We start from the raw sequence: 24,460 nt of genomic DNA on the forward strand, positions 1-24,460 counted from the left end.
CGTGATGCTACTGTGCCGGCTTTTTATCAAAGAAAGATCTAATTGAAGGGATACTAACTTGGAAGATATGATTTTTAGAAACCCACGTATCGAATATTTCAGATGTCCATCGTAGGCGGAGCCTTGTCAGACTTCATTAGGAGTCCACTGTCATCACTTTGATCCATTGAAGAAGACAGGTCAAGATCTTCTAAGCTAGCGGGTGCATCGGGGTCAAAGCTGGGAAATGAAGCCAGACGTGAAAGTCTTCGAGTTGGGTAGTATGAAGGACAACATATTATCCCAGAGTTCGTTTTTGAAGACAACGTTCGAAGAGGAACTGGGTGCATTGGCGGAGTTGATGGAGACTCGGGAGGGGTTGGTTCTGCTGATGAGCCTGATAAATACCTTCGATGATGTTTGCTTACTTGCACCGGTGTTGACGTAAAATGTTCATCAAATGTCTCTTCCCCTGAGGATGGTTCAGGATTCATAATAACCTGACGTTCGCTCTCCATAAATGAATTATAAAATTCGCGTTCGAGAGATAATTGATCGGCGAGGTCAGCAGACTTTGGAATAGTCTCTGACTTTGGCAACACCAAACCCCGGGATACCGGAAAGCAGTACAAGTTAAGGCAATCCGTACGACTAAGATTGCCGCCCAGTACAAGCCGACGAAACTGGTGATTCTCCTTTATCAGTTCAATTGAAATTTCTTCAACGTTTTCGTCTGGCAAATTGGCGAAGTGTTCCTTGGCTCTGTCCAGAAGAACTAGCCCTTGCTCTGGCTGTCCGCCGTCTGTCAGCTTCTTCCCTTCCAGAGTCAATAGCTTAGCAACGGCCTGCTTTGCAAGAACCCACAGAGGAATGGCTCTGTGGGACAGCTCGCCTTCTAGGAGAACGACTACTTGTTCAAGATCCTCTCTAGCCTTGAGATTCGAGCAGCTTGACATAGCAAGTTGACACATACTCATCTGGTACAGTACTGCTGCAATAGAAAGATGATCACAGTGCAGCTCCCGCAACATAGCGGCAGCATTCTTGAAAGCCTCATAACTTTCATTGTACTTCTTTTGACAAAAGAGGCAAAAACCAAGTCGAAGGAGAACGATACACGTATCCGGATGGGTTCCTCTACAATCACGTCCAAAGTACTTGCGGTACCAGGTCAAAGCTTCCGATAAATGGGAATAGGCGATTGAATATTCTCCAAGGTCACAGTGTGCATCAGAAAGAACGAGAAGAAAATTTCCAAATTCCGGATCAAGATTGCGTACTCTCTCAGCCTCTAGCGTTTTCGTCAAGCTGTCAGCCGCCTCCCGGGAATTTCCCTTCTCAACTTTAATTCTTTCCTGAAGTATTTGGTATTGCAGCCAAAATTCGTCAAGTTTGTGCGTCTCTGGCTTAGGGCAACTGCTTTGGGCTCCTTCAACGTCACCGCTGTCCAAAAGAGCCTCCGCGAGACGCAGATAAAGTCTTCCTTGAACTTCCTTATTTTCGCGTCTTGAGGATTCTCTAATACAAGCATAATAAAACTCTGCCCGCTCCGCTGAAGTCAAGCAAACACGCAGAAGCGATTTGTAGCTACTGGCAATGGCTATATAATGCATAAACAAATTACTAGAATCAGACAATTTGCTGCACGGCTCCATCATCTTCAGTACGCGCTTGACGTCCTTTATCATAGCTTGAACCTGCCTGAGTGCTCTGCAAGAATTTCTTTGATATTTGCTTTTTAGTACCCGAATCAGTCTTTTCAGCCAAATATGGCAATAATTCTCTTTAGTAGCCCTCAAATTCTCTTCGCAGAGTACATCCAAGCGCGGTTCACTTTTCGACAGCAAATACTCGCGCAGTACCTTCACGAGACGAAAAGAGCATTGTTCTTTCAGTATTAGCGAGTAATCGTCAAGGCTATCAATCACTTGAGAACAAAATTCGTGAATTCCCATGCCAACAATATCGGCACCGTCTTGTTTCGAAACCGGACCCTCAAAGAGAGCCAAGGCGTGAAGAGCTGTCACTATGCGTCTCGGCAAGCTCTCAAGGGTGTTTTTTAGGTGACGTTCGCCAAAGTCCTGGCACAGGTTTCTAAGGTAGGATGAAGGGTCTCCGAGTATCATTTCTACCCGTTCTGAAGTTGAGAGACTGATGTTTTCAAAATTTTTACCAACTTGCCATAGAAGTTCAGGGCTTCCTTGACAGATTTCTTGAGCAATTAATCGCATATCACGTTTATCTGGCTGGCAACTGGGATTACAGACCAACTCTGAACTTAAAATCTCGCATGCCGACTCTTCGTCTAACGGCTTCAAGACGACGGACTTAATTTTTCTGTCACCACAAAAGAGTTTGTCTAAGCGACAGCATGACGTTACAAGAAGGGTGAACTCTTCCCGACCAGCATGCATGATCTCTTTGAGAAGAACTATAAAATCATCTCTGGTATCTGGTTGAAGAGCCAAGTCAGCATTGTCCACCACGATACAAAGATACTCAAATGCGCGAACTGCCCTGGTCAAATAGTCTCTTTCACTTTCATGTAAATCTTTCTGAGGAAGGTTATCGCTGCCGCCGAGTTTAAATTGGTGAAGCAAAGCGTCAACTATTTCCTTTGAAGTGAAAATGCGGCGTATGTCCACAAATACAATTTTCCATCGCTGCTCACAGGTCTCGGTGGCATTGAACTTGCCCCGTCGAGCTTGATGAATTGCTTCAATAGCGACGGCACTCTTCCCCACTCCAGGCGAACCACAAATGCAGCACATGTGGAAGCGAGCTGAAATGCAGTCAAGAACTTGACCAATTTCCGTTTGACGGCCGACTAGTAGTTGAGGTTCCCCCGGAAGAGCAGATGCCACATTAGAGACAACACGACGTTTGGAAACAGGAGAGTCATATTTCTTGATAGGAGAGAGTTCTAGCCAAACGCAGTTTCGTTTGTTATTAAAAAACAGGCTCAGAGCAGAATTCTTCGCTACATTACTCGTCCGTTAGTTAATTCATTACATTGTATCTGGCTACTTACGTCTTTTTTGACTAATTAAGTAATTAATTATTACCGGACTTTGAAGCGGACGAGCAAGTGCATAAAGCCAATTCTGCCCTGAATTAGTCAAATCCCACTTACTTTGTTGCATGTCTCGAGAGATCTTATCCTCAAGTTTGCTGACAACTCCTTCCACGCATTTATTGTCCTTTTCGTCCAAGACTGAAAAGGACCGATAAATGCTCATGAATGGAAACAAGCGCTGCATTTGTTCTTCTGTAACGCCTTTCATTCGAAGCGGAAGCAGAGTAAAGAACTTCTCCTGAGTTTTTTGAGTGAGAGAAGTGACAAGTGAAGACATTGCTTCAGTGTCGGCTAAATCCGGTGAAACGATGACAATTCCGTGAGTGCACTTTGCTACGGCAGTCTCCGTCGCTCGTACAGTATTCTCTCCCCAGTCAATCAGCTCTGTCGAGAAAACTGAAATTTTCCGACGTTGCAAAGTCTTGACAAGCTGTTCAGCAAACGCCTGCGTATCTTTAGCACAGCAGACGACGACGTGTGCATCTATTCAAGACAAGAATTAACATGCAAACCTAAAGGGCTGTCATACAATATAGCTAAGTAGTGCACACTACGTCACGCGAGCGGCTTCGTCCAGTTATACATCGACGTGTACGCGCACAGCGAGACTCTATCACTCGCCTAATGCGGCCAATTAAAACCACGCCATGGTTACTAAAAAGGTCTCCTCTTGCGTCGAGAGTTGTGTAAACATGAACACGGAAAATGCTATTTTTAGTACTCGTCGTCGCAGCCCTGCTGCCGTACAGTAGTACTCGTACAGCCGTGCAAACAAGCCTGTAGATATTACGTGTTGTCAGCAAGTGCTTCCACGGCACGTTGCAGCGCGACAACGTGCCAGCCGGTAGGCCACATATATGCATAGGCTACAGAAACCGCACATCTCTCACCTTTCGCACTAGTTTGAGACATGCTTGCACCCAAAATCTCTCCAGGAGTACTCTAGTAAGTGTGGTGGAGTAAGTATAAGTCTGACCGCAGATCATGTGATCGCGCCGCCCCTCTACGCCCCAGCTTGCGACGTACCAATAGATGTGAGGTACTGTACAACTGGCGGCTGCATGAACCGCTGGCGCATACAGCATGTACTGAATCTATCAAATCAAATCAAGTGTTCAAAAAATGCACTCCCACTTCGTCGGCGACGACGTCGCCCTATAGCCACGGATACTATAGAAGAAGTCTAGTATCCGTGCCCCAGCGTACAAACTTTCGACAAAGACGTCGATTTTTGCCGAGAGCAAGCCGACGCACAGCTTATCGGCAAAGGACTCCGAGTCTTTCCTAAAATTCTATAAATCTGCTACTGAGGAAAAGATACGGTCGATGGGTCAACAGCCCGATCCCGAGATGTGCTTGCATTTATGACAAGTCCAAAATCATCCTGACGAGAATCCTCTTCCAATTCTTCATCTGAATCGGGAGAAAGACGATCTTGGCTGAAGCTAGAAACAGACGCAAGACTGCTGCCAGTCGAGCAGCGGAAAAACCTTCGAGACGGATTGGGAGCACAGCAGGCTATATTCGGGCCCGTCTTCGAATGCGATCCTCGCGACAGGCTACGAAACAGAACCGGTGTCACCGAAACAGACGAAGACGACGACGACGACGACAGAGATCTCGGATTCACCAGCGATGATTCATGTGACTGGGAGCGCCCAAACAGGGGAGTAGACGTCCGAGGTTCACAAGCATCAAATTCTTCTCGAGAATCCAAACTAGGCAGGGCGTCGAGAGAGGACATCGATTGACGCAATGCTCCGGCGTGACCCAGAGCATTGAAGGCTAAACAACGGAGTCCATGCGAGCTATACAACGTTAGGCAAATGTCTGTGGCGAGGCTATCCGTTGTCACTGAAGAAGCCCCCGCCGCTGCTGCGTCCGGATAATATCGTAAATGAGACAGAAGGGAAAGAAAGCGAGTGTTCTCCTTGGCCATGTCGTCTGGTAATTCTTCTACACCTTCTTCCGGTAAGCTTTTGAAATGGGTTTCCGCCTTTTGGAGCAGCGACGAACCTTCAGACAAACGTCCTTCTTGAAGTAGGACCACGCCGTCAAACGTCAACCGCTTAGCAACGATCTGCTTCGCAAGAATCCACAAGGGAATCATCTCAAACAAAGTCTCGCCTTCCAGAAGAACAATCGCGTTCTCGAGCTCGTTTCGTGCTAGGGTATTCTGCTCAGCAGACAATTTCCGCTCAGCAGACAATCCCAGTCGAGAGATGCCCACTTCATACCACTTGGCGGCAATCGTCAGATGATCGCACTGTAAATCCATAGACATCTTCAACGCTTGCAAATGATACTTCAACGCCTTGTCGTACTTCGTCTGGCAGAAATAACAGTGACCCAGACGCGAAAGTAGCGCGCATGTGTTCGGATGATTCCTATCGCAGTCTTTTCCGAAATAGATCCGGCACCAGGCGAGAGCATTGTAGAGATGCATGATAGAGGTTTTATAGTCTTTCACGTCGTAGTAAGCGTCGGAAAGGACACGACAAACGTCTACGTATTCGTGGGTGCTCTGTATCTTGTCTGATTCCTTCAAAATGGTTTGCAAGCTTTGAATTGCGAATTGCGATTCTTCAGGCTGATGAGATTCTACATTGATTCTCGCTTGTAGTATATCATTTCGAATCTGCCATCGACTGCTAAGTCGCTCTATGACACGGTTCACTTCTGGGGACGACAGATTCGCCGTCGCCCCGTCCAAGTCATTACCGTCCAACAAGGCTTCGGCCAAACGAAGCCGAAGCTTTCCCTCGATTAAAACCGCCTCTTCATCAGCTGTTTTTCGCCTTGACGTTTCTTTAATGCACATAATGTAAAACTTTTTTAGTTCGTCCGGCGTCATACAGAACCGTAGCATTGACCTGTGACTGAGAGCGAGGTGGCGACACAGATCGTAGATTTTGTCTTTTGTAGCGTACGTCTCAACCCAGCCTAGCACTTGCTTCACTTCTTTTATCATCGTGTGAAGATCGCAAAGTGCCTTACAGGGATTCCGATCATAGTGATGATCCAAGATGCGGCACACTCTTTGAAGCCAAAGTATGCAATACCTCTCCTTGGCCTCTGACACAAAATCCCACTTGTTGCGAAGAAACTCTCTAAAGATCCTCAAGAGGCTATAGATATCTTCATTTTCACTATCTTGCTCTATTAATGAAAACGAGTCTAGATAATTGATGACGTCAGTGCCAAACGTCCGCGCGTCCGTTCCAAGTACAATCGCGCCATCGGCTTTGCTAAAAGGCCCATCAAACAGAGCCAAAGCGAACAGGTGTGACCGATGATCTTGCGAGAGACTCATCACAGGTTTGTCGAAATGACGATGCAGTACGTCATAAGGTAACTTACTAAGGAAGTCGAAGGGCTGTTGTAGCAAAGCGTCAACGTGGTCGGCCACAGATAAGCCGGCACCGCGTCTAACGTGCGATAGAAACCCTGGAAGCCCCTGGCACACGTCTCGAGCAACCACTTCGGCATCTGGATCACTGAAATCAGGACTAAAGCGTCTCAGTATCTCGCGTGCAGGCTCCACGGCCAGTCGATTCAGTTCAATCGTTTGTACTTTTCTGTCGCCCCCGAACTGTCGTCCCAGACGGTAGCACGACGTAATGACGACGGTCAAATCTTCTTGAGCGGAATTCATGATGGACACGAGCAGTTCATGAAATTGAGCCTGGTGATCGGAATCAAGAGCTAGATCAGCGTTGTCAATGATAATGCATAGATTGCTCAGAGCCTGCACTTTCATCAACAAGGACATTATTTCGGACTTTCCAGTCGACTGAAGGTTGCTGTAACTCAGATCAAATGCGTTCAGCAACGCTTTGACAATCTCTTCCGGCGTAACGATTTGCCGAACGTCGATGTAGACGATATTCCACGGCGTCTTGAGCTTGTCATTGCGAAATTGTCCGCGTCGAGCGTAATGAGCGGCCATGATGGCGAGCGCACTTTTGCCCACCGCCGGAGGACCAGAAATGCAGCAGAGATGAAAATCAATAGAAATACTATCGAGTACCAAATCGAATTCTCGGTCACGACCGAAGAAGCAAGCAGGCTCGCCAGGAAGAGAACCGACCGGCGTACTCATACTGAAAGGGATCGCACTCTTAGAGACAGAATATTTGTCGATCCTTATCAGTTCTAAACAGAATCCGTGAATAAACGCATTGTACATGTACGTACAATTTCTTTACTTGATAGTAGGGGAGTTAGTTTTTCCATCACCAAGCGAACCCCATGTTCAAGTCCCGCCTTCTCGTCGACTTCCAACGGCTGATAATTGGCCAAAAGTGGATGGGCGTCTCTCATGTCGTCGACGCTGATTCTTCCCTCGACGCAGACGGGAAGGAGAGAAAAAGACGAATTGGGATCGAGAGAGCGATTGGACGCTTTCGAGATGAGCGCCGACGCGACCGTGTTCTCCAGATACGTCACGTTCGCCTGGTTGGCCTTTAGGAAACCGCGCGATATGATAATGATGCCGTGGGAGCACGCCTTGATCGCGTCCTCCATCGCCTTCGTGATGCTGTCGCCCCAGAAAATCGACGTTCCCGACGAAAAGACGCGAACGCGTTCCTTCTCTAAAGCGATGCACAGGCTGTCGGCGAATTCTTTCGTATCTTTCGCGCAGCAAACGATGACGAAGGGATCTGCACGGGAAGAAGAGATCATAAACTACGGGCTACGTGCATATGGCCGCCTCGATCCGCCTCGATCTACGTCACGCAGCACGCCACGCGAAAAAACGAGCTAAAAAGTAGTCTAGTACCGATAAATGGCGTTCGTTGTCGTACAGTCAGTAGTACGACAACATTTTTCGCACGCGCTAGTTTCGGCGGTGAACTGTAGTATAGTCGCGTGCAGACTAAAAAGCGCAACCGGTGGTCACCTTTCGAGGGGTTCATAGGCGTTATCAGCTCGCGTCGCTCAACTGTGGCGGAGAATGTAGTGTTTTGACTCTTATACGGGAACGTGTTTACGTGAGCGTGCCCAGGGAGCTTGCCTGCTGCCGATAAATACAGTCTATAAATCGCTTTTAGCTGTCTAATGCATACTGTATGTCCTCTGAATACAAAATATGCAAATTGAGGATATATACATACAGTAATTTAGAAACTGAATACATGGGCCCATCAACCCAAAATGCACGTTGCAAATTATCTGCGAACCAACCACAACAATCCTATTCTGCAGATCACACAGCGCTTCTTGCTCATTGGTCGACAACGCTATCTCATTCTGCAACGGACTCGAAACAATTCAGCTGTACACCCAACAGTGTAGCCACACCTGCACAAACCCAACGGCGATCTACTCAGTGTGTACATGGAAAACCAGAACTCGTATTCCGTCGCGATGCGACCGCCGCGCGTTCCTATGTGCGCGGCCTGCCGAAATCACGGCCAAATCGCGCGACTTCGCGGCCATAAGAAGTTGTGCCCCTACCGCAATTGCAGCTGCAAAAAGTGCATCCTCATCGCCGAGCGACGCAAAGTGATGGCCGCCCAAGTGGCGTTGAGACGCCAACAAGAGCAGGCAACCAAATCCGGCGAGAAAGCGACGGCCAAAGAGGAGGGTCAGTTTTACCGCGCTAAATTGCTACATGTTGCACGCAGCTGCACGAAAACGCGAAACCGATTTAGAAAAGCCTCCGAACTAAAGTCTAAACTTGCTACACGCGGTCGTAACACAAAAGCCCCGTGGGAAAAGTCGATATAATCGCGCTTCAAACGTTATTTTGACGACGGGGTCTCTTTGATGTGCAAAGGCACGCCAAAGGACGATCGTCTTTTTTTCTTCCTTTGGTACTCTAACTGTGTCGTTTAGGTACAGATACAGAAGAAAAACGAGCTTTTTCAACAGAGCCCCCATCGACTTTCGCGTCCGAGACGGTAACGGTCGATCAACCAGCCGTCCAAGCGATCTCTCCGCCCTCTTCCCTCTCCGCCAACCGACCGCAATCTCAATCTGCCCATCTACCACCGCTGCCACCCACCTACGGTTCCCCGGCGTTCGTTTCGCTACAGCAACGACACGAGACTGTGCCGACCACCCACGGATCTGCAACGGCGTTGAACGCGGCACGTGCGGCGACGATGCCGTGGACTCCGCCTCCAGCGACACCGTCGCCGTACGTTTGGTGGATGCCACCGCGACCCCCACCGCCGTCGCCGGCTTCGTATTCTCGTTGCTACGCGACGGCGGCGACACCGTTGAGTCACTTCAGCCCCGCTTTTACGACGACGACGGCAACGACGCCGCCGGTTCAACATGCCATTCCGCCGATCGCGAGCTTTTTGTCGCCGTGGTCGCCGACGCTCGGCGGAACCGACAACGATCGTCTCGCTTCGCCGATCGTCGGATCGGTGATACCGAGCGGCAGATGCAACGGCGCGGGCGGAACGTCTGCGTTTGCGCCGTTCAACAAACAAAGTGAAGCGAAAGTCTACGGTTCGACGATCGACGACGGGAGTCGATGCAACAGCGCGAACAGCATGCTGACGAACGCGAGCACATGTTCGCCGTCGCCTCAGCCCGTCATCGATTCCGATACGGATCGGCCGCCGCCGCCGTCATCGCAGCTGCCGTCGATTAGATACAACGCGATGTTCGTCGCGGCGACGAACTGCGCGACGACGACGACGGGGACCTACGATCCGATTCGAGGAAACGAGTACTAGAGTTCTCGAAGCGCACGAAAAAGACTTGATTAACATAACGTCGAAAAGGTTTCGCATGAACGCATTGTGTACTGTACGAACGTCAGCGTGTACCGAAATGACAATTCCGAGTCTTACCACACTGTCTACTGGCCAACGATTCCTGCGTCGACGGCCATTGCGTGGAAAACGCCTTTGTTTGCTAGGAGATTTGCCGGCGAGTCGAATTCGACTATTCTGCCTTTATCGAGGACGACGACTCTGATGAGAAAAAGCGTCCGGCGTGCAGTGTAAGTGGTTTTAGCTGCGTTCAATTTTTTACCTGTCGCTGTCCATGATCGTGTTGAGACGATGAGCGATGGTGAGAATCGTGCAGTCGGCGAATTCGCGACGAATCGTCTGCTGGATAAGATCGTCGGTCTCCAAGTCGACAGCCGCCGTCGCCTCGTCGAGAACGAGAATCTTGGTTTTGCGCAGGAGAGCGCGTGCTAGACAGACGAGCTGACGCTGACCGACGCTAGCAAAAAAAACGTTAGGTACAAAGTGAAAACATCTAGTAGCGACGGTGTGTACCTGAGATTTTCGCCGCCTTCCGCTATCTCGTAGTCAAGCCCGGCGTTGATGGCATCGACGAAACCCTTCAGATGAGCATTCTCCAACGAATGCCAAACCTCGTCGTCAGTGTGATCTTCAAACGGATCCAAATTGAGACGAAGCGAGCCGGAAAAGAGAACGGGATCCTGGGGAATGATCGTGATGCGCGAACGCAAGTCTTCCAAGCCGAGACGCGATATGTCGACGCCGTCGATGACGACGCCGCCGCCCGCCGCCTCGATGAGACGAAAAATGCCGACAGTCAGCGACGACTTGCCGGCGCCCGTGCGTCCGACGATGCCGATCTTTTCGCTCGGTTTGACGCGACAGTCGATCCCTTTGAGAACGAGATCGAGACCCTCGCGATAGCGAACCGAGTAGTCCCTGAACGTCACTTCGCCGTGAGTCGGCCAGCCGGGCGGAGGCCGATAATTATAGATGATAGCCGGCGCCTACAAAAAAAGGTATAAATTTAAAAGTTATGTACAAAAAATTCTTACCTCTGTCGGCGTTTCCGAATATTCCTTCACTCTCTCCACCGACACGATGTTCGCCTCCAATTCGCTCGTCATGCGTACCATCCAATTCAACGTCTGCGTAATCTGCAACGCGTACGAGATCGACAAGCCGACGAGTCCCGCCGACAAATGCGAATTCTTTCGTTCGATGACGGCGAACAGAGCGGCGAATAGAATGATGCAATTGCCGACGAACTCCAACCGTATGGCGAGCCAACGATTACTGCACACGTTCGGATAATACGCCGTCTGATTCGTATCGACGCGCGTCTCGCTCTCGGTGACGAACTTGTCCGTCAAACCGTAGGCGCGTATCGTGCTCGTTCCATTGAGCGTCTCTTGAAAATGCGAATAGATTGGCGATCGCGTAACGGACTCGATCCGCTTCAGCTGTCGCGACGTCGCCACGTAGAAGCGCTGCGTGAAGAAGTAGAGAACGGCGAGCGGCACCATGACGGCGAGAAAGATCGGCGTCGAGTAGCCGATAATAAAAATGATGGCAATAACGTTGAAAAACGTCGCGAGAAAGGCGCGAAGCGAACGCGGTATCGTCTCGTCGATCATGTAGATGTCCTTGGAGAACCGATTGACGATGCGACCGAGCGGCGTCGTGTCGAAAAACGACATCGGCGAGCGAAGAATATTGAAGAGTAAGTTACGATGGAGTTTCGTTGCGGCGAGCACGATGCCGACGGTGAGAACGAGCGTCGCGATCAGAACGACGATGCCCTGACCGAAGCCGAGACCGGCGTAGACGCCGAGGTAATAGCCGACGCCGTGTATGGTCGCATTGGTGTCGTTCAGCGCGCGCTTGTCCTCGTCGTCGCTCCACTTGGCGAGCCAGATGTTCGAGCCGACCGACGCGGCGTTTTGGAGAAGAAAGAAGAGCATGGTGAGAAAGGTGATGAGCCAGGTGAGCGAGCGAAAGTAGTCGAGATAGACGCCGAATTTCACGTTGCCCGTCTCCGTTTTTTCCGCCTCGATCAGTCGATCCTTTTCCGTCATCGACTTTTGAGCCACCAGTTTCTTCTGACGCGACATCTGACGACTCATTTGACGACTCAATTGCCGACTCATCTGCCGACTCATCTGCCGACTCATCTGACGAACCAGCTGGCGACTCGACTCGCGACGGAGCATCGATTTCGGCGAGTCGATTCGCGCCGTCAATTGGCGTTCCAAGCGACGCTGACGCACCTCTTCGCGCGCCTTCGATTCCATGTCGTCGAGCGGCGACTGGGCCGTGAGACCGACTTGGTCGCCTATCGTCGGACCGGGATATTCGGGCTCTTCGACGACTGGAGGAACGTCGTCTTCGTCGTCGTCGTATTCGTCGTCTTCGTCGTCGGTGCCCGATTGGGCGAAGTTGTGGAGAAATTCGGCGAACGCGCCTTCGCTTGCTTGGAGCTCGGCGTACGTTCCAATCTAAGGGAGGAATAAGATCTTTTTTTCAGAGCCTAGATTCTTCTTTACCTCGGATATTTTGCCGTCTTTCATGACGATGATCTGATCGCATTGGGGCAGAAAGCCAACGCCGTGAGTGACAAAGATGCGCGCCTAAAATATTTATATAAATATTCAATCGCTCGATTGATTTCATTTATCGCACTCTCACCTTATCCTTGAGGACTCCCTCCGGTCCAATCACATTTTCAAATATGTGCTTGCCAACGTGAGAATCGACGGCACTCAGCGGATCGTCCAGGAGGTAGATGTCGCTGTTGTGATAGACGGCACGAGCCAAGCTCACTCGCTGCTTTTGTCCGCCACTCAAATTGATCCCCTACACAGAGACACAGGTAAAAAATTTTAAATAAATAAATATAAATAAAATCAATTTTTCTTTTAAACCTTCTCGCCAATTTCCGTCATGTCACCGCTCTGCAATATTTCCAAGTCGGGCCCCAGGGCGCACGCCTGTATGACGCGGCCGTATTTCTGCGCGTTGAACGGCAATCCGAAGAGAATATTGTTGCGCAGCGACGCGTTTCTGATCCACGCCTGCTGCGACGCATAAGCAATAGAGCCCTACGAGGGAGAAGAGTACTGTAAACCAAAGAAAAAGAACAAATTCATCTGCTCAAAAACCTTGATTCGTACACTTCCGCCTTCTCTTTCCATTTCTCCCAAGAGCGCGGAAATGAGACTCGACTTTCCGGCTCCGACTTGACCAACAATTGCTACGAGTTTGCCAGGCTTGACCTTCAATTTCAAACTATAGAAAAATATTTAATTATTAATCAATTTCATTTCTCACTTATACTTACTCCTTCAGAATAACCCTTTCGTCTTTTGACCAATAGAACGACGCCGTTTCTATATCAATGAGTTCTTCGTCGTCGTCGCCGCCGGCGTACGGTCGTTGTTCGCGCACGCTCGCTTCAGGATCGAGCTCCTCGTTCTTCAGAAACTTCGTGACGCGCTGAAGCGAGACGAACGCCTCGACCATGTTCGATATCAACATGGGAAGCATGCTGAGCGGAAAGCGAAGGATGTTGAAGAGCGACAGTGAGACGAACGCTATTTGGGACGTCAGATTGTTTCCGGTGAGGGAGTAGGTGGCAAACGTCGCCAAGGCAACCTAGAATTAAATTTCGAATTATCAATTTTTTAATTAGGTTATGTTGAAGATACCATGAAAGGAGCGCAAGTCCACGTGAAAGCCGATACGGCGTTCAAATAGGCCGTCGTTTTTAAGACGGCCAATTCTCTCTTTCGAATTTGGGTGACCGAACTCAGAAACGACCTTTCCCAAGCGTACAATTTAATCACCTACGTCCAGAGAAGAACATTCACGCAAGACGTCGGGCGCTCTCTTGTGTGTGTGCCGTCTTACCTTTACGCCACTCAACACTTCGTTCATGATCTTGATTCTCTGATCCTTGAAGACCATCTGCTTGACCTACGACAAAGAAAACCCCGCCAAGTTCTCTCGTCCCTTCCCGCAGCCCACGACTACGTCGGTTCTCACCTGCAATTTTCTACTGATAACCGCTATCACCGCATTGACGGGGATTAGAAGCACCATGACGCCGATGCCAGCGAGCACGGACGCGCCGATCGTTTCCCAAAGGAAATATATAGCCAAGACCATCTGCAGGGGAGCCGACCAGATCATCTGGACGTACGCCATGAGATCCATGAAACGTTGCGCGTCCACTGCCATCAGATTGACAATCTCGCCCACAGTCGATTTCTTTCTCGCGTAATTATTCAACCTCATAGCCTGGGGGGAGAAGACGAAAATCAAACACTTGAGAAATGTGTTGCACTTTGTTGTTCTACTTTTCGATAAATGGCACTGATGATTGCCGTCTTGAGTCGAATTCCCGTTCGAAAGCACCGATGGAAGTACTGGTGCACAAAGAGCGACTGCATCTCGGCAACGACAAAAAGCAGAACGGCGTAGATGTAGCCCCGCCACGCCGGTATCGTAGGATCCGCCGTAAAAGCGATCATTAACCTTAGAGAGAGAAAGAAAGACGTACAAACATTATTCTCCACATGATGAACAGGCTAACTCACTTCAACAGCTGGGGGCTGGCAAAGGTGAGCAAATCTTGGAGCAATTTAAAAAAGGCGGCGCTAAGCATGAGCCCGCCGAACGCCTTCCAGAGAGCCTTCGTAAGCGAGGGCTCGTGCAACTTGATGCGAGCGTCCTTCAAGTTCGTCAAGGTGAGCGTGGCGAGATTATTGTCCTGCGGCATCGACGTCGACGCCAGCGTGTTCAGACTCGCGTTCAGCGCCGTGCTTTCGTTGTAGCCGAGCGACTGCAACATCTGAGCGTTCTTTCGGCTAAAAAAGGATACGTTGCTTCTCTTCTACTAGTAGACGCAATTTCTTTTTCCATACTTCGCTTTTTCGACTTCGCGACGCCAAGAGCTGAGAAATCGAGGCACGACGACGGTCGCTTTGTCTTCAGGAAACAGACCGAAAAGATCGTCGTCCGTGAGAGGACGTCGATATCCGGTGAAAATCGTGCTAATAGGAGATAGACACTTGGAGAATCGCTCGACGACGCTTCTGTGTTTTTGGCATACCTCGTCATCCACCAGAATGATATGCGAGAAAGAAACGTCGCCTTGGCTTCAGGACACGGTCGCTGAGAATACAAAAAATTGTGCGTATTTTCCAATTTTACCACAACATTTCTCACCAATTCGTCGTCGACGGGCGTGTAAAGCGGAGCGTGATCGGGTATGACCGACAATACGAAAGAAATCAAGATAAAGGCGAATTCGATTGACGCCATGCTCAATTTGAATACGATGTCTGTGCCGGCGACAGAAAATTCGTCTTTCTATATACGACGACGGGAAAAGTGAGAAGAGCGAAGTCGAACGGGATGCCACTGACCACTCCGTGAACTTCAATAAGAATGTAGGTGCGCAGTTTGATTACGCCATAAAGGACCATTAGAAACCAGAAGATGAGTAGAGTTCCCGACGCTCGGACGCCGCGATTTCGAAACCATTGAATGCTAATGACGGCGAGTATCTAAAGAACGAATGACGTCATAATTGAATTTACATTTCTTTTTCTACCATCGTTGCTAGAAGAATTGCGGGGAAAAGGTACTGATACGTTGCAACGTTGTCGACACCCGTCGTCTTCGCGTCGTAGATCAGTTTTCCGTAATAGGCAACCGACACCAGACCCAAAAGAGCAGCGAAGAGCTGCGTGAAAAGAAACGCGGCGAACGTGAAAAGTAAAAGTACAGCCACGAACAAGAAGTATTTTCCACGGACGCGTGGTAATTGTTTACGCGTTCCCCAAGAGGACCCCGCCTTCTTGTGGGACATCTTGTGGACATCTTACCGTGCGAAAGATGTGAAGCTTTGTGAGCGGAATGAATCCCGGTCCTTGCTTGCGACCTTCGACGATGAATTGGGCAGCGGCGACGACGATTAGAAAGAGGGACGGGATGATGAGAATGGCCGTGTCTTCGAAGCACGGCGAGAAGTCCGCGTAGCCTGGGGTAACGGATTCGCCCTACGCGGCATCGCGTCGCCGTTTGCTCTTGTAAGGAGGCATGCAAACACTCACCCAAAAGACGCTCACGGGCTGGCATATCGCGTCGAGTCTACTATCGTCGCCCATTATGTCGGCACGCGGCGACTTCGCTACGAGCCTGCGCAGTGCGCCTTCTTTTTTTCCACTCACGATGAGTCACTCGATATGCCCACTCGAAATAGGTATGAGGTGACATCCAAAAAAAGTGCTTTACTTTAAATCTAACCAAAATCTCGTTGGTACTGTAGCTGTGCAGCACCGATATTACTTCCTCAAATCAACACAAAGAATAAACTTTAATAGGGTTCGCAAAAAGCTGAATTAGGCAAGGCCAGCATCGACTGCCATTCCGTAGAAGATTCCCCGTTTTGACAGAAGATTAGCAGGAGAATCAAATTCGACAATCTGTCCCTTATCCAGAACAATGATGCTAAAGAGAAAAAAGACGGATATCCGCTGAGTGACAACAGCTTGTCTCGCTTACCGGTCGCTGTCCATTATGGTGTTGATGCGATGAGCAATGGTGAGTATCGTGCAGTCTGCGAACTCGCGACGAATCGTCTTCTGAATCAAATCGTCCGTCTCTAAGTCGACGGCCGCCGTTGCTTCGTCGAGAACGAGAATTTTCGTCTTGCGCAAAAGGGCGCGAGCGAGACACACCAATTGCCGCTGTCCGACACTAAAGAACAATAACGATATTAGTTCAAAATTTAATTACGTAAGAGCCGGATTTATATTATCCGCCTCACCTAAGATTTTCTCCTCCTTCTGATATCTCGTAATTCAGATCCGCGTTGATTAGAGTGAAAAATTCTTTCAAATGAGCATTCTCCAACGACTGCCAAATCTCGTCGTCACTGTGCTCTTCAAACGGATCCAAATTGAGACGCAGAGTTCCCGAAAACAGAACGGGATCCTGCGGAATTATCGTAATGCGCGAGCGCAAGTCGTCCAAACCGAGACGCGCTATGTCGACGCCGTCGACGACGATGCTGCCGCCCGCCGCTTCGATGAGACGAAACACGCTGAGAGTCAACGACGACTTGCCGGCGCCCGTGCGTCCGGCAATACCGATCTTCTCACTCGGCTTCACGCGACAGTCGACGTCTTTGAGAACGAGATCGAGACCGTCGCGATAGCGCGTCGAATAGGAATTGAATTCGACTTCGCCCAGGTTCGGCCAACCGGGCGACGGACGACAGTTGTCCACAATGGCTGGAGCCTACAAAAGAACGACAAATAAAATTATTGACGTTATTGGGATAGCTATAGGTTATACACACCTCCGTCGGCGTTTCCGAATATTCCTTCACTCTCTCCACTGACACGATGTTCGCCTCCAATTGACTCGTCATGCGCACCATCCAATTCAACGTCTGCGTGATTTGCAACGAGTACGAGATCGACAAGCCGACGAGTCCGGCGGAAACGTGCGAGTCGTTGCGTTCGATGACGGCGAACAGAGCGGCGAATAGAATGATGCAATTGCCGACGAATTCCAATCGTACGGCGAGCCAACGATTGCTGCACACGTTCGGATAGTACGCCGTCTGATTCGTGTCCACTCGCATCTCGTTCTCGGCGACAAATTGCTCAGTCGCGCCGTAGGCGCGTATCGTGCTCGTTCCATTGAGCGTCTCCTGAAAATGCGAATAGATTGGCGAGCGCGTAACGGACTCGATTCGCTGAAGCTGTCGCGACGTCGCCACGTAGAACCGCTGCGTGAAAAAATAAAGAACGCCGAGCGGCAGCAGGACGACGAGAAAAATCGGCGTCGAGTACGAAATAATAAAAACGATCGCAATAACGTTGAAAAACGTGTCGAGAAACCATCGAAGCGACATGGGAATCGCCTCGTCGACCATGTAGATGTCCTTGGAGAAACGATTGACGATGCGACCGAGCGGCGTCGTGTCGAAGAACGACATTGGAGAGCGAAGAATGTTGACGAGAAGATTCCGATGGAGATTCGTTGCGGCGATGAGCGTGCCGAGAACGACAGCGAGTGATGTAAGAAGGACGGCGAGCGCCTGACCGAATCCGAAACTCGCGTAGATGCCCAGATAGTAGCCGATTGGCGCGACGGTAACGTTCGTCTCGTTCTCGCGTCCGCGCGCGATTTCGTCGTCGCTCCACTTGGCGAGCCAGATGTTCGAGCCGACCGACGCGCCGTTTTGGAGAAGATAGAAGACGACTGTTAGCGCGGCGACGGGCCACGTCAACGAGCGGAGGTAAATAGCGTAGACGCCAAATTTCACGTTGCCGACCTCCGTCTTTTCCTTTTCTATCGTCGAATGGCGTCGTTCTTCGGGTTTTGGAGAGTCGGACGTCTGCTGCTTCGTCGCTGAGTCTTTGTCGTCGGCTTCTTTTTTGACGTCATCGTTGCCGTCGTCGTTCTTCTCATCGTCGGCGTTGGGACTGTCCGCTCTGGCGTAGATGCGAAGAAAGTTGGCGAAATCGCCGTTGTTTGTTTGAAGCTCGTTGTACGTGCCAACCTGGAGATGAAAATTTCAAAACGTCAAAACGAATGACATTAGACAGACGCGTGTCTAATCAATATATTTACTTCGGAGATTATTCCGTCTTTCATGACGACGATTTGATCGCACTGAGGAAGGAAGACGACGCTATGAGTCACAAATATTCGCACCTACAGAAAACCGTTACGCCGTCAAAATTTCGACTGAAACGCCGTACTTTTTCGCTTAGAACGCCTTCTGGTCCGATCACATTATCAAATATATGTTTACCAACGTGAGAATCGACGGCACTCAGTGGGTCGTCCAGAAGATAGACGTCGCGGTTGTGATAGACGGCGCGAGCCAAGCTCACTCGCTGCTTCTGCCCACCGCTCAAGTTGATACCCTAATAAGCAGAAAACGGAGCTTAAAGGAGACTGATAAAGCAGCTCTGATTTACCTTTTCCCCGATTTCTGTCATGTCTCCGCCTGGCAGTACGTCCAAGTCCGGTTCAAGAGCACAAACGTCAATGGTGCGATTGTACTTCTCTGGGTCGTACGGCAATCCAAATAAGATGTTTTCGCGCAAAGTTGCGTTCTGGATCCACGCCTGTTGCGAAGCATATGCAACAGATCCCTAGGAAGAACAGTCAATTGATTACCTTTTTTTATTACAAGAGAGAAGAGTTGGCCAGTCCCACTGTAATTTTACTGTAATTTATTACAAGAGAGAAGAGTTGGCCAGTCCCACTGTAATTTTACTGTAATTTATTACAAGAGAGTCGCTTGGCTAGTCTGTTGTAATTTCACTGTAATTTATTAATAACAAGAGAGCCTGTTGGCCAGACTCTTGTAATTTCACTGTAATTTATTACAAGAGAGTCTGTTGGCCAGACTCTTGTAATTTCACTGTAATTTATTACAAGAGAGTCGCTTGGCTAGTCTCTTGTAATTTCACTGTAATTTATTACAGGAGAGAACTGTTGGTCAGTCCCTTGTAATTTCACTGTAATGTATTACAAGAGAGTCTGTTGGCCAGACTCTTGTAATTTTACTGTAATCTATTACAGGAGAGAACAGTTGGTCAGTCCCTTGTAATTTCACTGTAATTTATTACACTAGAGAACAGTTGGCCAGTCCCTTGTAATTTTTCTGTAATTTATTACACTAGAGAACAGTTGGCAAGTCCCTTGTAATTTTTCTGTAATTTATTACAGGAGAGAACAGTTAGCCAGTCCCTTGTAATTTTTCTGTAATTTATTACAGGAGAGAACAGTTGGCCAGTCCCTTGTAATTTTTCTGTAATTTATTACACTAGAGAACAGTTGGCCAGTCCCTTGTAATTTTTCTGTAATTTATTACACTAGAGAACAGTTGGCCAGTCCCTTGTAATTTCCCTGTAATTTATTACACTAGAGAACAGTTGGAAAGTCCCTTGTAATTTTTCTGTAATTTATTACAGGAGAGAACAGTTGGCCAGTCCCTTGTAATTTTTCTGTAATTTATTACACTAGAGAACAGTTGGAAAGTCCCTTGTAATTTTTCTGTAATTTATTACAGGAGAGAACAGTTGGCCAGTCCCTTGTAATTTTTCTGTAATTTATTACACTAGAGAACAGTTGGAAAGTCCCTTGTAATTTTTCTGTAATTTATTACAGGAGAGAACAGTTGGCCATTTCCTTGTAATTTTTCTGTAATTTATTACACTAGAGAACAGTTGGCAAGTCCCTTGTAATTTTTCTGTAATTTATTACAGGAGAGAACAGTTGGCCAGTCCCTTGCAATTTTTCTGTAATTTATTACACTAGAGAACAGTTGGCCAGTCCCTTGTAATTTTTCTGTAATTTATTACACTAGAGAACAGTTGGCCAGTCCCTTGTAATTTTTCTGTAATTTATTACACTAGAGAACATTTGGCCATTCCCTTGTAATTTTTCTGTAATTTATTGCACTAGAGAACAGTTGGCCAGTCCCTTGTAATTTTTCTGTAATTTATTACACTAGAGAACAGTTGGAAAGTCCCTTGTAATTTTTCTGTAATTTATTACAGGAGAGAACAGTTGGCCATTTCCTTGTAATTTTTCTGTAATTTATTACACTAGAGAACAGTTGGCCAGTCCCTTGTAATTTTTCTGTAATTTATTAAAGGAGAGAACAGTTGGCCATTTCCTTGTAATTTTTCTGTAATTTATTACACTAGAGAACAGTTGGCAAGTCCCTTGTAATTTTTCTGTAATTTATTACAGGAGAGAACAGTTGGCAAGTCCCTTGTAATTTTTCTGTAATTTATTACACTAGAGAACAGTTGGCCAGTCCCTTGTAATTTTTCTGTAATTTATTACAGGAGAGTCTGTTGGCCATAATTTCACTGTAATTTATTACAAGAGAGTCTGTTGGCCAGTCTCTTGTAATTTCACTGTAATTTTTTGCAAGAGAGTCTGTTCGCCTTTCTCTTGTAATTTCACTGTAATTTATTACAAGAGAGTCGCCTGGCCAGACTCTTGTAATTTCACTGTATTTTATTACAAGAGAGTCGCTTGACAAGACTCTTGTAATTTCACTGTAATTTATTACAAGAGAGTCGCTTGGTCAAATCCCTTGTAATTTTAAGGCATTTGTACTATACCTTCAGTGTCACGCTTCCGCCGTCTTTTTCCATTTCTCCCAGAAAGGCCGATATCAGACTTGACTTGCCTGCTCCCACGTGGCCCACAACAGCCACCAATTTCTTCGGTTTGACGCTGAGGCTCACCCTACATAGCGTACGATATACAGCCAATTTCTTTTAACTACTTCTTCTTACTCTCTCAATATGACTCGGTCGTCTTTTGACCAATAAAACGACGCCTCTTCCACTTTTATCACGTCGTCATCGTCGCCCTCCGACGACCGATCCGTCGCCTCCGGATCGAGCTCGTCGTTTTGGAGAAACTTGGTCACGCGTTTCATCGACACGTACGCTTCAACGAGAGACGATATGGTTCCGGGCAGAATGACGAGAGGAAATCGTAGGATGTCGAACAGAGAAAGCGACACGAGTGCCTTGTCCGGAGTCAGCCTGTGACCGGTTAGAGTATAAGCAGAGAACGTCGTAAGAGCAACCTACGGAACAAGAGTGATAAATATGCAACGTGTGACGCTGTTAGATCAAGAGATATATTTCTCTCGCTGATCTAACAGAGTGGGGCGACAAACCAAGAACGGCGCACACGTCCACATGAAACGCGTGACGGACATCAAGTACAAGATCGCTTTCAGCACGGCCAATTCCTTTTTTCGAACGTCCGAAATCGTCTTCAAAAACGATTTCTCCCACGCATAGAACTTGATAACCTAGAGCACGCGAATTATTCAAATGAAAAATGCCTCCTTGGTTGGGTGAATGTACCTTGATGCCACTGAGAGCTTCGTTGATAAGCTTAATCCTCTCGTCCTTATATTTCATCTGCTTGACCTTATAATGACAACGATGTTCCAATTTCATCGTCGTATCAGAGTTCCCACTTTCTATCTAACCTGCAATTTTTTGGAAACAACTGCCAGCGCGCCGTTGACGGGTATCAACAGAATCAACACGGCCAAACCGGCGAGAGTGAACACGCCGATCGTTTCCCACAAGAAAAACATTGCCAAAATGATTTGAAACGGAGCCGACCAAATCATTTGAATATAAGGCATCAGATCGAGAAAACGTCTCGCGTCCACCGCCATCAGATTTACGATCTCGCCCACGGTCGACTCCCTTCGAGACTGATTATTCATTCGCATCGCCTGGGAGACAAGAAAATTGAGTCTACGCCTTTTCACATTCTTTCTCTACTTTTCGATATACGGCGCTGATGATTGCCGTCTTGACGCGCAGTCCCGTGCGATAGCATCGATGGAAGTACTGATGCAAAAGCAGAGACTGCGCTTGGGCGCTGCAGAAGAGAAGAACGGCGTAGACGTAGCCGCGCCACACGGGAATCGATTTGTCCTTCGTAAAATTAATCATCAATCTAATGCATCGATTTTTTTATTTTTATTGAAGCAAGAGTGTATGGTGACTGACTTGAGAAGTTGAGGCCCCATGAACGTCAAGACGTCCTGACCGAATTTGAAGACGGCAGCGGTGAGCATTAGCCCCCCAAACGCTTTGGCGAGAGCCAAGGATAGAGACGGCGTTGCTGCCTTGGGACCGCGCCGATCGACTTTGTCATGAAGTGGAATCATTGCTACTTTGTCCAGGGATTCGACGCTCCCGTTCAAACCATTGCTGTCATATTTGACGTGCGATGACGGCTGCGATTTTCGAGCATTTTTCAACCTGAAATCAGGCACGATTCAAGGTCCCATATAATTGTTTATCTACTTTATGAGGCCTTGTGGTTCTCTACTGTTACGTAGCTAAAATATCTGCCTTTCTTTTTCTTACTTACTTCGTCTTGTTGACTTCGTGATTCCACGCGTTTAGGAACCGAGGCACAACCACTTTAGCCTTATCATCGGGAAAGAGATCGAAGAGATCGTCGTCGGTGAGTGGACGCTTGTACCCGGTAAAAATCATACTAAATTGCACCATTTCGATTATCCTGAGGAGAGATTTTAGAATTCAACGTTCACACCTCGTCATCCACCAAAAGGAAATCTTCGAGAGAAACGTTGCCTTCGCCTCAGGACACACTTTCTAAAGAAAGAGTCGACGTTCTATGCACGGCTGCTAAATTGTTAGTGCAAACCGAATCGCTGTCAAGAAGATCGTAATGAGGCGTCCGATCCGGCATTATGGACAGCACAAACGAGATCAGAATGAGAACGAATTTGACTACAGATAAAGTGAGATGAAACGTGATGTCGTGTCCAGCCGTAGAAAAAGATACAGCCTAGTACATCCTCATCAAAAAATATCACCACGCAAAAGACTACTCGTACGCCGTATGTCTTTATGAGTATGTAGGTGCGAAGACGCAACGAGCCGTAGATGAGCATTAGAAACCAGAATAGAAGCAGTGTACCCGGTGCTCGAGCGCCTCGATTGCGGAACCATTGAATACTCAGCACTACCAACACCTAACAGAATACATTATAAACTGTCTAGTCTACATATTATCTCTCCGTACCATGATGACAAATAAAATAGCTGGAGATAGATACTGATAGGATGCCACTTGGCTAGCACCAAACGTCTCCCATTGGGTATAGCTTACAACTCGGGCGAGATCCGCGAGTCCCGTCAAACCCAAACAGATAGCAAAGGCCTGAGAAGAAACCATCTAATTTATAGCCAAGTGTACGGATCGTTTTTTTGGATGTGAAATTTTTGATTATTTTTTTAGGAAAAAATGTTCACGTCGACATAAGGGCAGCCCTTTCATGGGCTTCTGTTTCCTCCTCGCGGCTCTCTATTTCCGAGGTGCAGGCGTTTGCGTACCGTGCGAAGAACATGTAGTTTGGTGCGACGCACGATGATGATCGCATCCGGACGACTTTCGACGAAAAACTGCACCGTCGCGAGCAAAATGAGAAACGTGGACGGTACGAGGAGAAGAGCGACGTCTTCGAAGCACGGAGTCAGGTCGATTTGCCCGATCGAGACGGCGTGGCCCTGCAAACACAACTGATTCGTCCGTGACCTCGCGAGAGGAACGCTATTTCCGTACCCAGAAGTCGCTAACGGGGCGACACATCGCGTTTAGGCGATCGTTTGCACTCATTGCCTCCGCAAGCTAAAGCGTCCGTAGCCGTAGATCCTGTAGTTTTAGAATTCTTCCGCGCTCTCGACCGTGAGTCAGCGGGAGTCAGCAGCGTGGCGTGGCCGGCGTGGCTCAGCTCCGGCTCGCGCTACCCTCGGTGTTGATGGGTATGTGGGTGGAGCCAACTCGATTAGGTATGAGACAGGAGTAACGCTTTTCATAACGTAGAATGTTAAAATCTAACCAATTCGCCACTTTGTGGAACTGTAGCCGTCCGGCTGTGATCACAGTACCGACACTTTTTCGTCAAATTAATTAAAACAAAGAAGAGATAAAATGAACTTGCAGAATTAGGCAAGCCCTGCATGGACTGCCATTCCGTAGAAGATTCCTCTTTCTGCCAGTAGGTTAGCAGGAGAATCGAATTCGACAACCTGCCCCTTATCCAGAACAATAATGCTGAAGAGAGAAAATA

At 48.2% G+C, this 24,460-nt stretch overlaps 5 protein-coding genes across 5 annotated transcripts; 1 reads left to right on the forward strand and 4 right to left on the reverse strand.

The window, feature by feature from the left end:
- Positions 1-26: 26 nt before the first annotated feature.
- LOC136200019 (uncharacterized) lies at positions 27-4,092 on the reverse strand. The gene is made up of 3 exons (XM_065990347.1): positions 3,946-4,092; positions 3,113-3,538; positions 27-2,902 (listed from the first exon to the last, which is right to left on the reverse strand). Exons 1-3 carry the CDS (start codon positions 3,965-3,967, stop codon positions 99-101), a joined length of 3,252 nt encoding a protein of 1,083 aa, XP_065846419.1. The 5' UTR covers positions 3,968-4,092; the 3' UTR covers positions 27-98.
- A 46-nt stretch (positions 4,093-4,138) lies between these two features.
- Positions 4,139-8,030, reverse strand: LOC136184016 (uncharacterized). Its single transcript, XM_065970835.1, has 3 exons — positions 7,959-8,030; positions 7,264-7,719; positions 4,139-7,210 (listed from the first exon to the last, which is right to left on the reverse strand). The coding sequence occupies exons 1-3, from the start codon at positions 7,972-7,974 to the stop codon at positions 4,359-4,361; spliced, it is 3,324 nt and encodes a 1,107-aa protein (XP_065826907.1). The 5' UTR covers positions 7,975-8,030; the 3' UTR covers positions 4,139-4,358.
- Positions 8,031-8,346: 316 nt separating this feature from the next.
- LOC136199979 (doublesex- and mab-3-related transcription factor dmd-5-like) lies at positions 8,347-9,871 on the forward strand. The gene is made up of 2 exons (XM_065990299.1): positions 8,347-8,645; positions 8,897-9,871. The coding sequence occupies exons 1-2, from the start codon at positions 8,396-8,398 to the stop codon at positions 9,748-9,750; spliced, it is 1,104 nt and encodes a 367-aa protein (XP_065846371.1). The 5' UTR covers positions 8,347-8,395; the 3' UTR covers positions 9,751-9,871.
- On the reverse strand, positions 9,753-15,968 carry LOC136199978 (multidrug resistance-associated protein 1-like). Its single transcript, XM_065990298.1, has 21 exons — positions 15,888-15,968; positions 15,660-15,833; positions 15,386-15,517; positions 15,198-15,338; positions 14,998-15,141; positions 14,882-14,943; positions 14,694-14,822; positions 14,367-14,636; positions 14,127-14,304; positions 13,813-14,067; positions 13,678-13,743; positions 13,476-13,613; positions 13,109-13,422; positions 12,930-13,056; positions 12,693-12,869; positions 12,457-12,624; positions 12,315-12,398; positions 10,824-12,266; positions 10,303-10,775; positions 10,052-10,246; positions 9,753-9,990 (listed from the first exon to the last, which is right to left on the reverse strand). The coding sequence occupies exons 1-21, from the start codon at positions 15,939-15,941 to the stop codon at positions 9,876-9,878; spliced, it is 4,839 nt and encodes a 1,612-aa protein (XP_065846370.1). The 5' UTR covers positions 15,942-15,968; the 3' UTR covers positions 9,753-9,875.
- An 88-nt stretch (positions 15,969-16,056) lies between these two features.
- LOC136183878 (multidrug resistance-associated protein 1-like) lies at positions 16,057-24,330 on the reverse strand. Its single transcript, XM_065970685.1, has 21 exons — positions 23,953-24,330; positions 23,724-23,897; positions 23,413-23,550; positions 23,225-23,362; positions 23,032-23,175; positions 22,918-22,979; positions 22,732-22,860; positions 22,365-22,619; positions 22,134-22,311; positions 21,830-22,084; positions 21,702-21,767; positions 21,509-21,646; positions 21,117-21,415; positions 20,940-21,066; positions 18,774-18,950; positions 18,552-18,719; positions 18,421-18,504; positions 17,138-18,349; positions 16,604-17,076; positions 16,339-16,533; positions 16,057-16,284 (listed from the first exon to the last, which is right to left on the reverse strand). The coding sequence occupies exons 1-21, from the start codon at positions 24,004-24,006 to the stop codon at positions 16,176-16,178; spliced, it is 4,575 nt and encodes a 1,524-aa protein (XP_065826757.1). The 5' UTR covers positions 24,007-24,330; the 3' UTR covers positions 16,057-16,175.
- Between the last annotated feature and the right edge of the window lie 130 nt (positions 24,331-24,460).

This window comes from Oscarella lobularis, chromosome 2 (assembly GCF_947507565.1).
Source record: "Oscarella lobularis chromosome 2, ooOscLobu1.1, whole genome shotgun sequence".
Lineage (NCBI taxonomy): Eukaryota > Metazoa > Porifera > Homoscleromorpha > Homosclerophorida > Oscarellidae > Oscarella > Oscarella lobularis.